The 17,475-nt window shown below is 53.9% G+C and overlaps 2 protein-coding genes across 22 annotated transcripts in view; one reads left to right on the forward strand and one right to left on the reverse strand.

Annotated features, from left to right (window-relative positions):
- Positions 1-12,398, forward strand: part of TJAP1 (tight junction associated protein 1) — a 26,781-nt gene extending 14,383 nt beyond the window's left edge. For 10 of the 21 annotated variants that reach the window (XM_016128719.2, XM_036218423.1, XM_036218421.1 and 7 more), the window contains 8 exons: positions 4,797-4,894; positions 5,566-5,691; positions 7,294-7,322; positions 8,076-8,237; positions 8,443-8,509; positions 9,539-9,646; positions 9,750-9,833; positions 10,557-12,392. In XM_016128719.2, coding sequence (XP_015984205.2) covers positions 5,593-5,691; positions 7,294-7,322; positions 8,076-8,237; positions 8,443-8,509; positions 9,539-9,646; positions 9,750-9,833; positions 10,557-11,657 — 1,650 coding nt within the window. In that variant the 5' untranslated portion in view covers positions 4,797-4,894; positions 5,566-5,592 and the 3' untranslated portion in view covers positions 11,658-12,392. Of the gene's footprint in view, positions 1-3,397; positions 3,493-4,439; positions 4,597-4,796; positions 4,895-5,565; positions 5,692-7,293; positions 7,323-8,075; positions 8,238-8,442; positions 8,510-8,746; positions 8,777-9,538; positions 9,647-9,749; positions 9,834-10,556 lie in introns of all 21 variants that reach the window. The other 11 variants (XM_036218409.1, XM_036218412.1, XM_036218415.1 and 8 more) reach the window with 6 other exon arrangements.
- Positions 12,026-16,266, reverse strand: LRRC73 (leucine rich repeat containing 73). Its single transcript, XM_016128720.2, has 6 exons — positions 15,433-16,266; positions 14,619-14,779; positions 14,161-14,283; positions 13,676-13,776; positions 13,309-13,531; positions 12,026-13,161 (listed from the first exon to the last, which is right to left on the reverse strand). The coding sequence occupies exons 1-6, from the start codon at positions 15,702-15,704 to the stop codon at positions 13,091-13,093; spliced, it is 951 nt and encodes a 316-aa protein (XP_015984206.1). The 5' UTR covers positions 15,705-16,266; the 3' UTR covers positions 12,026-13,090.
- Between the last annotated feature and the right edge of the window lie 1,209 nt (positions 16,267-17,475).

Raw genomic sequence — 17,475 nt, forward strand, 5'->3', positions numbered from 1 at the left:
ACTGTGCTGGAGGACTGTTCTGCTGTTCACTGAGAGGAGTTATATGAATGGTAGTGGAGGCCTTCCTGGGCAATCCCTAGGGCCCTTGCCTGGTCACCTAGCTAGAGGGCTGGTTCTTGCAGGGTGGTGGTTTCTGTTTCTTGGACATCAGTTGGAGGCAGAGCCTGGATTTCAGAGGCTTAAGAAGTGGCTGGACTTGTATGGCAGGAAAGTAACCTGCCCCTAAAGGTGCAGCTTCCTCTAGGCTTACAGAGTTCAGACACTCTACATGCAGGGCTCATAGCTGAGGACAGTTCCCGCAGGGAGACACTCGTCTCCATGTGATCAGACATTCATGTTTTAGCAGTTGATGAGGGGATTTAGGAATGGCCTGTATTTATTTTTATTATTTATATCCTGCTGGGTTCTGAAGGAATTAAGGCAGCTAGAGTATTCTGAAGAAGGACTGGTTTTCCTTTCATTTGAAAAGCAATAATGATTGCTGATTTTATTCTGACTTTTTTGGGGGGTGAATTACGAAGAGCTTTAATGATTTTGGTGGTGGTGTGTAGTCCCTTCATGATTGAGAAGATTGGGTTTATTGACCCCTCAGGGTCCCCTACTTGGCTGATTCAGTGACAGCTGTGAGCAGAAAGACATATTAGGTTTGGAAATGGTCTGAGCCCAGTTGAACTGTTGGGGCCATGATTTCTTGAAGAGAACATGGGTGACGTGAAATGGAAGAGGCAGTTGGGTTTTTCTAGGGCAAGGCAGCTAAACTGGGTGGTGGAACAGTGGAGTGAGGTCATAGTGCAGAACTTGGGAGCTGGAAGAGATGTCCAGTCAGGGAAGGCAGAAGTTTGAAAATCCAAAGAGCCACACCCATTTTGGATTCAGTCCAGTCTTCCTCTGCTGGGCCACTGTTGAAGTGGCCTCTGAGCCCTCAGGATTCTTGGACCTATCCCTCTCCTGCACCTTTGACTTTGTCTTGTACCTTGGGCAGACCCACAGAAAAGATGGCATAAAGAAGTGAGAGAGCATCCTTGGTTCTTGGGCTTGAAAATTTTTGCTGTTGCCTCCTGTGGGTGTTTTCTGGGAGCAAGAGTAGGGAGAGTAGTTTAGAAAGAGTCAGGATTAAGAAGAGGTTTCTCCTTATTCTACTCTGTCTCCAGCAGCGGTGATCCCTGCCACAGTGGAAGTCCTGGTCACATATAATACTCCATATTCACAAAAGGGAGCAGACATGAGTCCCATCTTCTGATTAAAGAGTGATACTTGGCAAATTTTGTGTCCTTTGATTAAAGGATACTGTTCAGCCTACTTCTGGCACACATTTTTCTATATATCTGTTTCTGTCTATACTCTGCTCAGCTGTTCAGTAGGTTCACAGTGCAGGTTCACTGTGTGTGTGAGTCCCATTTATAATGAAAGCAGACTTTGTTCTCTGGAGGCAGTGAATCATGCCCAATGGGCTGTAATCAGGGAGAAGGTATTTATACAGGGCAGGCGGCAACAGGCGGCCTGCAGTGACTGGCAAATTACAACATGGCAATTTGGAAGGTATCACCTCCCTCTCCACTGCAGCATATACTGGGTTGAGTCCTCTAAACTGATTTTAAGTAAGTGAAGAATGAATACTGTGCAGAAGAGGAAGGAGGAGGCGGAGTTGGTGGTGGGGCAGTGACGGGTGAGGAGAGCTGCTTTTTCTTTTCATCTCACCTCCCTTGAGATGGGGAGGACTTATTGCTGCTCTGGGTATCTCTCTCAACAGTGCCTACAGGGCCAGCCTGAGATGCTTCAGACCAGACTGGGTCAGCCAGAGGTTTTATCCTAGGCCTCAGCCTTTCCCCATAGCACAGCTGTTCTTGTAGTACAAACCCAGCGTGTGATCTGGTAGCCCCACATCCTTAGTCATCAGCCCCCAATACCTTGAAGCTCAGGTAGTTTGGGAGTGCGATTCTTCCCTGTTAATTTCTAGACCTTCCAGAAGATCATCTTCTTGGAAGTGCCCTGGAACTGGCTTGGCGTCAAGAGGCCCCAGAGACTGTTTGCTTGCTCATCATGGCCCATAGCCCATTCTGAGCTGTCCAGCTGTTTTCCCTGAATGCTTCCTTTTCTCGACACAGGGTTAGGTATCCTCCTGGGGCCGAAATACTCCAAGTCCACTTGGGAACCTCTGGGTGAAGGAGATGTGGCTAGTGGAGGCTGCAGCTAGGCTTCTTGGAGGGACTGCTCTGCTGCCTTACATCTTTTCCCAGCTTGTGGGCATGGTGTCCAGCTGCTTCTTGTTTCATTCTCCACTGTACTTGGCATTATTTTCACCCTTGGGTCTGTCTTTTCCTGTAGCGCTTCCAGTCAGGAATAGAAGCCTGTCAGACCCATTGTGTTCCTGTTGAGTGCTGGAATTGTGGGCCCCTGTGGGCCATATCTGTGGCACTTAGCAGATCTCAGAAGCTTGAGTGAGGTCCCTGACATGCACTGGTATTTACGGACACGGGCAGGGAGTGGCACAGACTCTCCCTTGTGGACTTGCCTTGGGGACACTGCAGACTCCCTGGTAGACCGTCTCCCTAGTAGGCATTGCCTTCTGCTTCCCCAGTTGGGTTGGTTCCCCACCCTGTGACTGACATGTGTGAAAAGACTAGGTTCTGGCTGGGAGAGAGAACCTACCCATCCCCCATCCGCCTACCATTCATCCCAGAGAGTCTGTGTCTGCATTTCTCCCCATTTCACTGCCAGCCACATCCACATTGTCTGCCCCTTCAACAAGCCAGACTGTGTGGCTGTAGAAGTCCCGGGAATATGTGCTGTGGAACCAGAGAGTTGGGACTTGAGGTCAGGATGAGACAGGATGAGCTGAAGAATGTGTGGCAACTAGAGCTATGGCTGTGGGCATGGAGTGAGGCCGCCCTCCTTACGGGTAGAATTACCAGATACCTGGGCGTGTCGGTGTCTTCCCTCTTCACCCACCACCCACACACGTGTCCTGGTGCCTAGAGAACAGTGCGGGCATCAGCAGGAAGTGAATAGGGAAGAAAAGAAGCAGCTGAGAATAGATGAAACTACACAAAGGGGCCCGCAGGAAGAACGGGGCTACTCAGCTGACTGGGGATCAGATGGGGAAGGGAGCTGGGGCCTGGCTTCTGAGGCCCCACTTGGGAACCTCCCCTGGGTTTTATAGAATCTTGGCTACCTGTAATGCTTACTCCTGCCTACCCTCTTTTCCAACTTATATACAACCTCCCGCTCATATCCCCTAAGTATCAGCCTAGGTACCCAGGCTGGCTTGGGACTTTCTGTGCCTCTACCCCAGGCTATAGGAGCTCTCACCTCAGGGCCCTCTGGAGGGGTAGCCCTGGGGAACCTGTGGGGGTGACTTGTTTGCTCCCCACACCCCAGGAATGTACTGTCCTTTCAGGCCCGCCCGGATTCCTGCGCAGGGAGTCAGCCCGACATAGCATGCTGCTTGTGCCCTGTGGGGACACGTTCTACCTCACCATCAAAGGGGCGGAGGTTGGTGGCTCGTGCCTGCTGTCACGCTCCAGCTCCCCCAGAACCCCAAGCCAGAGACCAGGCTGCCCAGACAGAGCAGGGAGGCCACTCCTGCTTCCCCACCCTCCCTACCCCCTCACCATTCTTCCTGCCTCAGGCCCTGTTGGAATGTGACAGGAGTCATGGCCAGGGCATGTCCCAACAGCAGGAACACACGCTTTAGCCCGCAAGGCTTCCCTCAGCCCCCAGTTCTGTTGAGGTGGATGGCAGCGGGAAGATTGTTTATGCCTAGAAGGCCACCTAAGGTTACTGCTTCCATTGGTCCCTGTGGTGGCTGCTGCCCTCATGCTGCAGCCCAGCTTATTACAGGTGGGGGCAGAGTTTGGAACCCCAGGAACCTTGAGGGGACTGCATAGGTCACTCAGTCTAGCCACCTCATGCAGATGAGAAACAGGCTTATCCAGTAAGGAAGGACCACATGGTGGATCAAAAGCATCACTGAGCAGGGAACCCAGGTGTTTCCAGACTTGGGTTTTCTACACCAGGATTTCTCAGCCTTCATACTATCAGCACTGCGTGCTGATAATTCTTTGTTGTGTGGGCTGTCCTGTGCATTATAAGATATTTAGCAGCAGCCCTGGCCTCTACCCACTAGATGCTAATAGCACCCACTTCCATCGTGATAACCAGAAATGTCGTCAGGCATTTGCCAGATGAAGGGGGAGGAGGGGCCCAAATCACTCTATTTGAGAACGATCATTGCTCTAAACTGCTGCCTTTTCAGATTTTCTCTCCTTGACCTACCCCTCCTTATCACAAAGTCTGTTTACCACCATTGTACACAGATGCAATCTTTGGGATCCTTATGGAAACATTGCTAGGAGCTTTTCCCCTAGCATATTCTTACGTCTCTACTAGGTTTTTTCCTGCTATTCTCTTCTGCAGCCCATGTTGTCCAAATCTCTTAGTTGTTTCCAGACTCTGAAAGGCCTGGGAGATGAACAGGACAGTTGTGGGTCAGGAGAGGGACAGGATACAACCCAGACCTATTTCAGAATTGGGTTGTGAGTAAGCTGAGAGAATGAACACATACAGACACATGTCACCGTGCTTTCATGGAGAAAGGTAGGAGCCCAGTGTTTCCAGTCCTTTCCCACTTCTACCTCTTTCCCCTCAGACCTCCTGTTCCATGGCTTTCCTGCCTGATTCTTCCAGGTCGGCGGCGGGGGGAGCTTCCAGGTCCCGGACTGGGCAGGCTGGCCTGTGGCACTGACAGAGAGACGGCTGACATATGGTCTCCACTTTCTTCTCTTCTCCGGTTTCAGGATCTGTTGGCTAGAGGAAGTGGAGGGGCTGTGGGATGTGGAGGGTTGAGAGCTAATTCCCGGACAGCGGAACAGAGTGAGCTGCCGACAAACAGACGGTATGTCCCTGTGAGGCCTGCGCCCCCTACATGGCTCTCTTCTGAGGAGGCTGATGGGTGAGGGGGCAGGCAGGTAGCCCTCTTGGTCAGGGGCGGGTGAAGAGTGGTAGAGGGGCTTGGCCTTCAGGGCTCCGGTGACCTTGGAGACCTCCCCCACTGAGGATCCTGGGTTGAATGAACATCCTCAAACCTTTTTTTTCTGTTTAGTTTTTTTAAAGCTAACATTTATTGGACATTCCTAAGTGCCAGGTATTCTTAGTGCTTTACATAATCTTTTGACATCCTATGAAATTGGTGCTGTTCTCACCCCAACTTAGAATTGAGGAAGCTGGTGCATAGAGAGCAGTTTTCCCTTTGAGGCCTTCTTCTGAACCCAAAGGAGAGTGGTAGGCTGCCCTTCAGACTCTCTGCCCACTCCTCAGGCACAGTCCACTCTTCCTGGTGCCTAGGCTCTGTCTTTCACACCTCTCTGTTCCCATTGGAACCATGCCCCCCTCCAGCACTCTCTTGATTCCATGGGCACAAGAGTCCAGCCTTTCTAGTGACCCTGGCAATGCCTCTCTTCCTGCCTGGCGGCTCCTACATATGTCTTCTTTTACCATCCTTCTTCCCTTAGTCCAGAGGCCTCTTTCCTTCATTTCTGAGCTCCCTCCTTCCTTGCTTCCCCTCAGCAGGTTGAAGAGCCCTCATCTCCCAGAATGACCAGTGCAGCCCCTGCTAAGAAACCCTACCGTAAGGCACCACCTGAGCATCGGGAGTTGCGGCCAGAAGTTCCTGGATCCCGGCTTGAGCAGGAGGTCAGCAAGACCAGTACCCTCACCCTGGCTGGTCGACTTCTCCCACCTGAGGGGTCTTCTGACCCTGAGTTGGGGTGAGAGTTGGCATAGCTAATAGTGTCTGGGGTCTCCTAGCTGCAGTAGTGCTAGTGGAAGCAATGCAGGCTCATAGGGGCAGCTGTGAGCACATGTCCATATGTCACAGAGCCCCAGAATCTTCATAATTCGGCAGAAATAATCCCATGCATGCAGTTTTGTTCTTCCTTCAAGAGGCAGCCCACCAGATAGGGGTCCTAACCTGCTGGAGTCTGGGACTCTGGTCTTCCACTAGTGGAGGAGAGCCGTTCAACCTGTATCCCCTATAGCCCAGCTACTTCCATCAGACTAGCTGTTCCTCAGTCCCCGGAAATCTAGCTCTTCCTCCAGCTTTGTTTTGTTTTGCTAACATTTGTGAAATACATTCTTCCTGCTAGGAAGCATGCATGATGTTTTTAGGAGGCCTTCAATCAACTGCAAATCATTCTCCAAATTGGTTATCCTCCCTCATTAAGCTTACTAATGGGAAGAAACAAGTATTGTGGTAGATTATTGTCCTTGCTACCATATTTCCACTGTGGTTCAGTGCACTGTGGTTCAGAGCTTGAGAGATAGTTAGCACATGCTGCTCAGCAGACATACCATGGCCACTTTGGTCAGATTCAGGGCAGAAATGCTGTGACTTAACCCATTTCAGTTCACAGAATATTAAATTAAAGGACCAGGTGTTGTGCTGGGTACCATCCAAGGGACTTTGCCCTGGTTTCATAGATGAGGACACTAAGGCTCAGCAAGATTAACATAACCAGCGTGTGGTAGAAAGGGATCAAATCCCGGTGTCAGTGGCTCCAAAGTCCATGGTGTGGCCACCCACCTCATTTTCCTGCCCCTGACTGGCATTTGAAGTAGTCAGCTCCGTTGGGAATGGGCTCCTTGACATTCCCTTCTTTCCATGGCATGTGCCTGCTCTGTTTTGTGTCTGGCTGAGCTCTGACTCTTGGGCCATGGCCATCGTGGGGGGTTTGGGAGAGTGGGGCAGGAGAGTAAAAGCAAGACAAGACACTTCAGTCCTCTCAGGATTAGCCCAGAGGCTCTCCTTCACCCATATACTTGTTCCTCCCGAGCCCCTGTAAGGGCCGGAGTCTGCGTGATTGTCAGAGATTGGAACCCTACTATGTAGCTCAGCTTGATTTCTTCACTTCTCTGGAAGGTCTCTGCCATGTCTGCAGGGGTCACTAGGATCCCTCTGAAAAGCTGAGAGCCTCTTAATCCCTTGGAGAGGTAGCATATGTACTAGAATTTACTTGCAATTGGCTCTAGGCGTACGAGAGGGATTGCAGCTGGTGCGGGTAAGGGTGAGGGTTGGAAGGGGTTCGCGGATCTTCTAGTTGGCCTGGAATGGAGTAATCTAGGCTTATCTGGGCATTATTGGCTTGCTTCCATCTCTACAGGGCCCTTCAGCCCATACCCGCTGTGAGAGTCTTTGGGTTTCAGACACAGCCCTTTCCAGGGCTCTTTGGAGGGTGGGCCAAGCAGGAGGCCAGTGGTCCAGAGCTGAGCCTCAAGCTTCTGTTCTTTTGTGCCCAGGGGCCCCTGACTGACGCAGAGAAGATGAAGTGAGTATCTGCTGCCCGAGAACCTGCTGTGCCTCAACTTTGTCCCTCTTAGCTCTAGGCAAGGCTGTTGGTACAGTTGGGCTTTTCCTTGGATTAAGTAGAAATAAAGGTTGGGTTGGGTATTTTAAGGACCCTGGGAGGAGGCTCGATATTGTGAATATTCCTTCTGGAAAAAAGGTTTTGTTCCATGGTCTCCAAGAGAACCTGGAATCAAGGAGTGGATGGCTCTGAGGGCCTGTTCTTACCAGCGAGTCTTTCTCCAGCTCCTGGCTCTCCTGTGCCATCTGCCTCCCTGCAGCTCTTTCTCTTGGCCATGTGAGGCCTCTGGAGAGGAGGGCAGTGCTGGGCTGGATTTCCAAGAGATTAATAATGGAATAGCCTGATTGTGCAGTGGGGAAACTGGAGCTGGGGGGCCTTGGTGGCCAGCTGGCTTTGGCTGTAACCAGAGACAGACTGGGAATTGTACCCCTACCCAATTCTGTCTTCTCATTCTTCTCCAGTGAGGGTGGGGGTTGGACTGCCCTCTACCATCCTCTCTGCCTCCCCACCACTCTCCAAGCCAGGCTATGTTCTCAGGGCCCCCAGGCCTATGGAGTCTGCTGCCCCAGACTCAGGCCGTCTCAAGGATTCCCCTGCCCCCAGTTGCCTGTCCTCATGTCATCCCTACTCTTTCTTTTCTGAGCCTGGCCCTGAGCCCAGGGCTGGTTCTTCTATCCCTGATACCCTTCTGCCCTTGACCCCTTACTCTGCCAGGCTGTTGGAGCAGGAGAATGAGGAGCTTCGCAGACGCCTGGCCTCAGCCACCAGGCGCACTGAGGCCCTTGAGCGTGAGCTGGAAATCGGGCAGGACTGTCTGGAGCTGGAGCTGGGCCAGAGCCGTGAGGAGCTGGACAAGTTTAAGGACAAGTTCCGTAGGTATGGGAATGAGGGGCCAGGGTACACATGCACACATCTCCCTGTTCATAGATGGTTAGCTGGAAGAGGCTTCAGAGATCATCTAATTCTGATGAGAAAACTGAAATTCTGGGAGAATGACTTGCTCAAGATTCCATACCAAAGGGGCTGATCAGGGTCTGAAGAACAGGGTCTTGACTCAGGGTCTGCTGTGTATTCTCCACAGGCTGCAGAACAGCTACACAGCTTCCCAGAGGACCAACCAGGAGCTAGAGGACAAGCTACACACGCTGGTAATCTGTCCAGGAGGGCAGTTTGGCAGGCACTGTGCTCATGGCATAGCAGGGGGCTAGAACTTGCTAAGGGAATGCTCTTCTGCCTTGGGACTTGGGGAGGAGGGAGGAGGCAGTGGTGGGGAGGGGACTGCAGTGTGCTGTGCAAGTCAGGACCGTCTTAATGCTCACACTGTTTCTCTTTTCTCCTCGTCTTCCCTTCATGCTGCCACCGTTGCTGCCGCACTCTCCTCTCAGGCCTCTCTTAGCCACAGCTGGATTTTTGCAGTTGCGTCTGAGTTTGTGTTTTCTCTCTTGCCCTGGCTGTCTCCTCAGCTGAGATCTTGGGTTGCTGGGGCCCTGGTCATTTCCCTCTGCCCACTCCCTTCCTCATATGAGGCCTGTTCAGTGGTCAGTATCTCCTTCCTGGGGGACAGCTGGGAAGGCTGCACTTGGCTCAGGCAGAGGTACTGATTGATGTCACCACTGAACACTCACAGCTTCTCATCTGCAGTGGCAGCAAGCCCAAGCCATTGGTGGGGGAGGAGGAGCTGTATATCCAGCCCATGAGCTAAAGAGCAGAAGGCTGCTTTTAAGCCTGCAGCTCCCTCCCTGCTCAACTAGATAATCTCACAGACTCACCCAGCTGCCACCCGGCCCACTCTTCCATCTTTCTAGCTTGATCCTGGAAATAATTACATACATGGGCTTCAGTACCTGAGTTTGCACAGTTATCACCTCTCAGGTACCAGCTGCCTTGCCTGGTACATAGATCCCCTCTACTTCCCTCAAGGCATGGGCAGCTCTCATACTGCCTCTGTCCTGGGCCCAAGTGGCAACAGGTCGTGCTCAGAAAACCTCCACCCTACAGTCAGCCTGGAGAACAGGAGAGGTGTCTGGTCTTCTGTCTGTCCATCATTTGTTTCTATTCCGTCCGCCTTGGCTGCCCTAGCACCTGTGGCTTCCTGTGTCTCTGGGCTGGGAGGAGGGCCTGGGGAGGAAGGGCTGGCTGGGGTGTAGGCTGTGTTCACCAAAAGTCTTGTGCCTCAGATTAAGAAGGCTGAGATGGATAGGAAGACACTAGATTGGGAAATTGTGGAGCTGACCAACAAGCTGCTGGATGCCAAGAACACCATCAACAAGCTGGAGGAGCTCAATGTATGTGAGCCTAAGGGGTCTTCCTCACTGATGGCTGGTTTTGTCCTGGCCCAGCCCTGCTCCCTTGGGCAGCCTGGGCTCTGAACCACATCTGTATCTGCAGGAGCGGTACCGGCTGGACTGCAATCTAGCTGTGCAGCTCCTCAAGTGCAACAAATCCCACTTCCGTAATCATAAATTCGCTGATGTGAGTACAACAGCCTCCCTGGCAATGCCAGTCCAGCTTTTTTAGGACTCCTCTAACTCCACTTTTTACACCTCCTGCCTTTAACTACCTCTTTCTGCTTTGCCTACTCCTCACCTGCATGTCCCCTTTCACGCCAGTCAGCTCAGCCACTGGTTGGTGTCCTGTGTGTCTTCAAGGGCCCATCACTAGGGCTGGGGGCTGGCTCTGTTAGTATTTTTGGACTAGCAGCAGGGAGAGAGGAACTCAATTTCAGGATCCTATGCAAAAATGAATGGGTGGCCAGAACTATCAGCCATAATATTAATCCCTTTATCCCAAGGGGCAAACTCTAGATGCCAGAGCCTCAGGCCCAGTTCAAGGTTGATAGGGCCTACAGAAGGAGAGGAGTTATTCCCAAGGCTGCCAGTCAGTCCAGATTCTCAAACTTACATCTGATTGGGCGGAAGCTACTGCTAAGATTGGAGATATCAAGTTCTTAGCATCAGTTCTAGGTTCAGATCCTGGTTGTGTTATTCAAAAGCTTCAGGTTATTTTATCCCTACTTAGCCTCAATTTGTCTGTGAAATGAGGATATACCTTGGCGTGCTACAAGCACAGGAGATAGCAAAGTGCTGAGCACACAGTGGTACTTGTGTGTGTAGCCGTGATTTTTGCCATGAGTCAAGCTATCTTAGGTTGGGATCATTCATATCTCTCTTCCCTTCCCCTGCTTCTTTACCCCAGCTGCCCTGTGAGTTACAGGACATGGTTCAGAAACATCTACACAGTGATCAAGACGCTGCCAGCCCAAGCCCTGCCCCAAGCCTGGCACCAGGGGCTGTGGTACCCACCTCTATCATTGCTCGGGTGTTGGAGAAGCCAGAGTCTCTCCTGCTCAATTCAGCCCAGTCAGGCAGTCCTGGGCGCCCCTTGGCTGAGGATGTCTTTGTGCATGTCGACATGAGTGGGAGTGCCCCAGGTGACCCAGCTAGTCCCCCAGTCCCTGGAAGTCCCACCTCCCAACCCAATGGGGAGTGCCACTCTCTGAGCACTGCTAGGGGCTCCCCAGAGGAGGAGCTGCCCCTGCCAGCCTTTGAGAAGCTGAGCCCCTACCCCACCCCATCTCCACCACACCCACTGTATCCTGGCCGCAAGGTAATAGAGTTCTCTGAGGATAAGGTTCGAATCCCCCGAAACAGCCCCCTGCCCAACTGCACTTATGCTACCCGCCAGGCCATATCCCTGAGCCTGGTAGAGGAGGGGAGTGAGCGGGCCCACCCCAGCCCAGTGCCCAGCAGCCCTGCCTCAGCTCAGGTCTCACCCCACCACCAGCCCACTCCAGCCCCCCCATTACTCAGTGCTCCAGCCAGCTCTGCCAGCTCTGAGGAGGACCTGCTGGCCAGCTGGCAGAGAGCATTTGTGGACCGTACTCCACCACCGGCCACTGTGTCCCAGCGCACAGCCTTTGGACGTGATGCACTCCTTGAGTTGCAGCATCATTTTGCTCTTAGTCCTACTGACAGAGATGAGGAGGTTCTGGCACCTTCTTCCTCACCTGGTGAGAGAGGGCTTTTGCTGCCAACAGAACCTGACTCTGGCCCTCCCAGGGAGGAGGAAGAGGAAGAGCTGAACCTGCCCATCAGCCCCGAGGAAGAACAACAGAGCCTGCTGCCCAGTGATAGTGGCACGGAGAAAGGGCCTGGCACTTCCCACATGGAGGGCAGGGCCTGGGCACTCCCCAGCTCCAACCGTCCCCAGCGCAGCCCTAAGAGGATGGGGGTGCACCACCTGCATCGCAAGGACAGCCTGACCCAGGCCCAGGAGCAGGGCAACCTGCTCAACTAGGGTTCCTGCTTGACTTCCTGTCACTGCTGCACTGGTACTGCATGGAGGCCTGTACCCTTGCAGCTCAGGGTCCCTACCCAGCCTAAGCCCTTGAACTTTCCACCCTCCAGGCCTGCATAGCTCTATTCCCTGTGCTGGTAGGGCCAGGCAGTGGGACGTACCAGGCTTTTCAGCTGCATTGACTGTGACTGGCACCAGTTTGCCTCATGGATTTTTCCCTTTTCATTTTGGAATATTTATTCTCCAAAGGTAACATACAGCAGAGGCTTAAGACCTTTCTTCAAATCAGCCCAGACCAAATTGGGCTGTTCTCGGGAGCTGAGGGGTATATTACATCAGTGTTCATCATCCACCATTTATATTGGTGATTTTTTTTTTTTTTTTGGTGGGAGGGGTGGGGGTTGTCACTGGAATTGTTAACTTTAATTTCTATTTTCCGTTAACCTCTGTATTTTCCACCTGTTTCTCTCTCCCCCCAAATCCTTTGCACAAGCTGTTGCCTTCAGGGGGCCTGGCACAGCGGGCCCTCAGGGATAAGGGAGAGGGTTGACTCAGGGCTCTCTTCAGCTGTTTCCTTCCTCTGGAAGGGAGTAGAGGGTGGGACTCGGGGGCCTCAAGTTGGGCTCTAGGTGAGGCCTAACTCCCTCCTAACCCTGGCTCTAGACTGTTACTCCCAGCTTTGGGAGATTTTCACATCAATGACTATTTTAAAATTAAAACTATTTTACTGGTATAGCCTAACTTGTCTATTCATGATCTTCTGCTACTCTCCCCATTCTTGAGTATTCCCAGTCCTTGTGATGTCCTCCTACTCTTAGCTAGTGACTCTCTTGCCCTACTCTGCCTAGGGTTTCCCTGGGCACAGAGCATCAGGCAGTGGAAGAGGATATGTCTCAAGTAACCTTGACAGCTCTTGAGTCTCCCCTTGAGGTAGAATCCAGACCAGCCCAGCTCTGGAGGTAGGCTCTTTACTTTAGTTATATCCTTATGGAGCCTGTGTAAGTTGTCACCTTAGAACTCCAGGTCTGAGAAGACCAAGGACCTGTTTGAGACATTTGGGGCCAGAAGATGTTTGGGGTGTGGGATGGCACTGCCCCCTAATGGTGCCTAATGGTAGTCCCAATTTCTCCCGTACTGCCAGCCCCAGTGACCACAGCCACACACCAGGTTGTAGAGTTCATAAAATCTCTTCCGAGCCAGCGGGCTGCAGCCAGAGCTGCCAACAAGTCCAGAACTATTCCTTGGGTTCAAATATCCCCAAGGCTATTGTTCATTCACAGCTTCCAGAGCCTCCCACCATACTGCCAGGAGCTGCCAGAGCCCCATGCAACCCCCTCCCTCCCTCCCAAGCCCCAGGGCCTGATCCAGATATCTGGAGCAAGGTGCTGGGGACACAGACACGTGTAATGATGTGCAGGAGCCAAAGTGGAGAGTCACATCTCGGTCTCAGCCAACAGACTGTCCCCTAGTCCTGATGTCATTAGCACCATCTGAGAGCTGGGATCTGTGGGAGGGCAGAGGGGCATTCAGACCACCATTCGTTCTTCCACTGGGGACCACAAATAGAGAAGTGGGCTAGGTTTCCCATACCCACTCTCCCAGGTCCCAAGCCTCCTCAGAACTAGCTCCAATCAACCCACAGGTCTCTTACCACTGGGGCACATCCAGGAGTTGCCGCCCCTCTGATGGGCAGCAGGCTCTCGTCCCTTCTCTCGTTCCTGGGTGTCACCAGCCCCTCCTGCCACCTCGTCTTCCTCCTCTCCCTCAGAAAGGAGGTCACAGATCTGCTGCTGCAGCTCTGGACTAATGCTGTTCTCAGCCAACACCAGGCTCCGCAAAGCTGTGGGGTAATTTTCTACCATGTCCAGCAGGGTCTAGGGTAGAGAAGAATATGGAAAAGGATAAACACATTTAAGGTGGCTACGACTCCAACCTGCCACCCCTTTGGTATGTACACAGACACTCTGGCTAACTTCTATCCCAATCCTTGGCCTTCCCCAAACAAGAATATGTCTTACCTGAGCTGACTGGTTGGTGAGTCCTGTGCCCTCTAAGTCTAGGACTTCTAAGGTACGGCTGGAGGCCACAGCTACAGCCAGCATCCCTGCCACATGGTCACCTGAGGAGACAGCATTCACGCATACACCTGAGTTTATGCACAGGCCTGCTAACCCTTCCTCCCCTACAGCCTCCCCATTGCCTTAACAACCTTAGATCCCACCCCCAGGCCAGGAAATACTGACAATTGGTAAGTGACCAGGAGGGGAGCACTGTAATTGGTGAGTGAATGCATGAAGCAAGCCAAGTTCTGGGTGGTGATGGATGCTTTGATCTACCTGTTGGTCCTCTAGTCTTACAAATATGTGGCTCCTCTACTACCTCTCAGCCCCCTCCCCTCCATGTTTCCTTCCCCAGTGTGGGGGTTACCATGGCAACTGATGGTCCCAAGTTCTTGGATGGGGATGGAGTGGTGAGAATCTAAAGGGGTTTTCTTCAGCCTCACCGAGGGGGTTGTAGTCCAGATTGAGGACGCGGACCTGGGAGCTGTGGGCCACAGCAATGGCAAGGCGGCTCCAGCCCTTAGGGGTGATGCCGGGGTTGGCACTCAGTGTTAGCTCCTTCAAGCCTGGGCAACATTGTAATGAGAAGAAGCCAGGATGGAGAAGATCAGGTCCTCCTTAAGCCCCTACCCTGCCCTAGATCTTTGGGGTGTCCCTAGTGGCTGGGAGCCACTATCCCCCCCACCAAAACTCCAGAGAGACCCATGCATTCACTGCCCGCTGGAGCCTAGATTCCAGACTCTCCACCTTGCTCAGCCCCTGATTCTTCTTGAGAGGATTTAAAAAAACATTCTCGCCCACACTGTCAGAGCCCTTAGCTCTGGGCCACACCCCTGCCCTCTGCACTTAGCTTTTCATCAAGGCTACACCAGCCCATGCCCTCAGGCAGAGCCCTGCTCACCAGACTTGGCCCCGTCTGGCGGGAGGAGGCCACAGATGAGGTTGATGGCTTCATCACCCAGCATGCAGTCCCCCAGGTCCAGAGCCACAAGGGCAGGGTGGAGGGCCAAGGCTGGGTTCAGCAAGGCCAGCCCCGCATCTGTCAGGGGGCTCCCATGCAGGCTGGGGGGTGAGACCAGAGAGCAGAGGTTATCTCAATCATCAACTCTATCTGGAGGGGGAAGGGGTTACTACAATCATCAACCCAACCTTCCTTAGGTAAGCTCCAGAGGTGAGGAGGGCACTCAGTCACAACACTTGGGAGAAGCCTTGGGAAAGGAGAAAGAAAATTCTAGATCCTAGGGAATACAGATAGAAGTAGAATTCGGTTTCTTTTCTGGGATGGAGACTGGGACCCAGGACAGAGCACAGAAAAGAGGATGGGTAGTGAATTAGGATTCCTCAGTAGGTAGAATGTAGGGGTAGGGAGAGTCTAGTCCCCAGGGGAGTGTTCCTTCCTGGAAACTGAAGATTACCCCCAAGAAGTCCATGAGGGTGATTAAGAAGGAGGTACACGTGCCCTGCCAGGAAGATGTGGGTATCCCGTCTCCTTTGGGGTGGGGCTGCGAGTGCAGTCTGGAGAGAAGGGATGTGCTTAGAGGGTATTGTAGAAGGGTGGGCAGAGAGATGAGGGGTATGTGTAACGGGGAAGATGGGTGGATGGTGGAAAGAGGTACAGAAATGTGTGTGGAGGGTGTGTGAAGGAAGAGGAGATGACAGAGGAGTGCAAGGAGGGGAGCAGTGCCTGGGACCCCCTGGCAAAGGAGCGCACTCACAAGAGGGACTGGATGGAGCGGTTGGTCCGCAGCGCCTCCGCCAGCTGCTTGATGCGGCTGGGGCTGGACACGACGCCCAGGTTAAGGTTGAGCTGCGCCAGGGACGTGGCCCCAGCCAGGGCCCGGCAGATGCGGCCGAAGTCGCGGTCGCAGAGGCGGCAGCCGCGCAGGGAGAGCAGGCGCACGGCGTTGTCGCGCAGGCCGCGGCAGATGTCCCGCACCTCGGCGCCTGACAGCGGCTCCCCTGAAATCTGAATGGAGCTGGGCAGCATCGTACCCACGGCTGGGCCTCCGGGGCCGGGGCCCGGGCCGCGGGCGAGGTTGGTGGGGCTGTGGGCGGGGTCGGGGCTGAGGTCGAGGCCCAGGCTGGGGTCGCGGTCGGAGCGGGGGCGGAGGTGGCGGCAGCGGCTCAGGCGGCCGCGGAGGTGGCGGCGGCGGCGGCAGTGGTGGCGGCGGCGAAGAGAGAAGGGGCCCGGGCCGGAGCCGGCCGGGGCGGCGGAGGCGCCGAGGTCGCCCGCGGGGCTGAGATTGCGCGGCGCTGGGGCCGGGGCGGACCGTGCCGTCCGTTTCTGAGCCGTGGGCCGGGGTGCGCGATCCGCAGCCGGCCGGGTGCTGCTCTGCGCTTGTCCCCGTCCCTCGCGGTTGCGGCGGTGGCGTCTCAGGGGTCTCGGCTTAGGACGCGCGGGGCGGATGCCCGCTCTGAGGCCACATCCTCTCCCTCTCTTCCTCCAGCCGAGTTTCTTCCACCGCGCCCGCCCGGAGAGCCCGAAGCGGGCAGGCGGGCAGCCGGCTGGAGGGCGGCGGGCTGCAGCTCAGGCTTCGGCTCCCAAGCCAGAGCAGGCGGCGAGTTCCCATGGCAACGGCCGCGTCACCACCGCTCGCCCCGCCCCCTGCCCGGCCTAGGCCACGCGGGCCCACGAGGTTTGCGTGCACCGGGTGTTTCAGTAGCTGTGGGGACGCTCTTCCTCTGGGTGTGGGGCCAGACAACGGGTAGAAAGTAGGTAGCAGGGTTGGGCCGAGGCCGGCAGGGGCGGGAGCGGGGAATGGAGACACGTCACATGGAGATGGCGTTTGAGGCTATGACCGCATTCTTTTGCCCATTCTCCTGTCGTTCCCTTCGGTGCCTTCGCTTGGACCCCAGCCACGCCCTCTGGTCCTGCTTCAGTCTCTAAGGCCCTTTAATCCTGGCCTCGCCGCGCGCCAGTGATGGGAGGCACAGCGTGAGCGGGAATTCCAGCCCACGAGGACTTTCCCGCAGGCCCCTCGCCAAGATGGCGGCCCCAGGTGCCGGGCGGGGCAGAGCGGCCTTAATTACCAGGCACAGGGGAACCCGAGTCCCTGGGGCAGGTGAGCCGCAGGTATATGCAGGATGCTGATGCCGCTTTCTCCAGGTGCGTTGGGCACTGCCGATGCCTTCAGGTCGCAGAACCGCTAAAACTGGGGTAGCCAAGATAAATAGGGTGCTAGGATCAGCGACCCGAAGTGGTGGTTGGGCCATGGAAAGTGGGCTGGAGCTTTCGAGGATACACTGCACCCTGCGAGCAGTGCTGTTAAGAGATTTGTCCACTGGTGATGATTGTGGGCCTCACAGAATATAGGGTCACTTCGGGCAAATGAAGGACATCTTTGTCTTTTTATTAGGAAAGAAAGATGCTGACCTAGATTTACGAGGGTAGTGATTTTGTTAAAATTAGTGAAGAGAGGTCAAAAATTCTATTCCCTCTGTTAACTAGTGAAGCAGATTAAATGGGTGGTGGTAGTTTAAGAGTAACTAGCATCTCAAAGAGGAAGGACAGAGAAAACTCCTGAAGAGAGCTTTGTCCCTCTGGCTCCAGTATAACCAAGGGGAAGGCAAGTTTGGCTCAAATGTGAGCACCCACAGTAAAATTATCCCTACATAATGACCCAATGCATGAATGTCTTTTAATGACATGGAGTTGGGTCTGGAAGTTTCATCTAATTGTCATTTCTCCATTGATGTCCCAGGAGTGCAGGTGAGCCCAAACTCATGCTGGGTGCACAGTTCCATGATTTATGGTTCTT

This window comes from Rousettus aegyptiacus, unplaced genomic scaffold, assembly GCF_014176215.1.
Source record: "Rousettus aegyptiacus isolate mRouAeg1 unplaced genomic scaffold, mRouAeg1.p scaffold_m13_p_1, whole genome shotgun sequence".
NCBI lineage: Eukaryota > Metazoa > Chordata > Mammalia > Chiroptera > Pteropodidae > Rousettus > Rousettus aegyptiacus.

Bases quoted from the DNA above. Each gene is read 5' to 3' on its own strand.
- LRRC73 (XM_016128720.2), bottom strand. From the start codon at position 15,704: ATGCTGCCCAGCTCCATTCAGATTTCAGGGGAGCCGCTGTCAGGCGCC. The intron at 14,284-14,618 runs GTGAGCAGGGCT...AATGTTGCCCAG, and splicing joins GCCAGACGGGGCCAAGTCTG to GCTTGAAGGAGCTAACACTG. The intron at 13,532-13,675 runs GTAAGACATATT...TCTCTACCCTAG, and splicing joins TCACCAACCAGTCAGCTCAG to ACCCTGCTGGACATGGTAGA.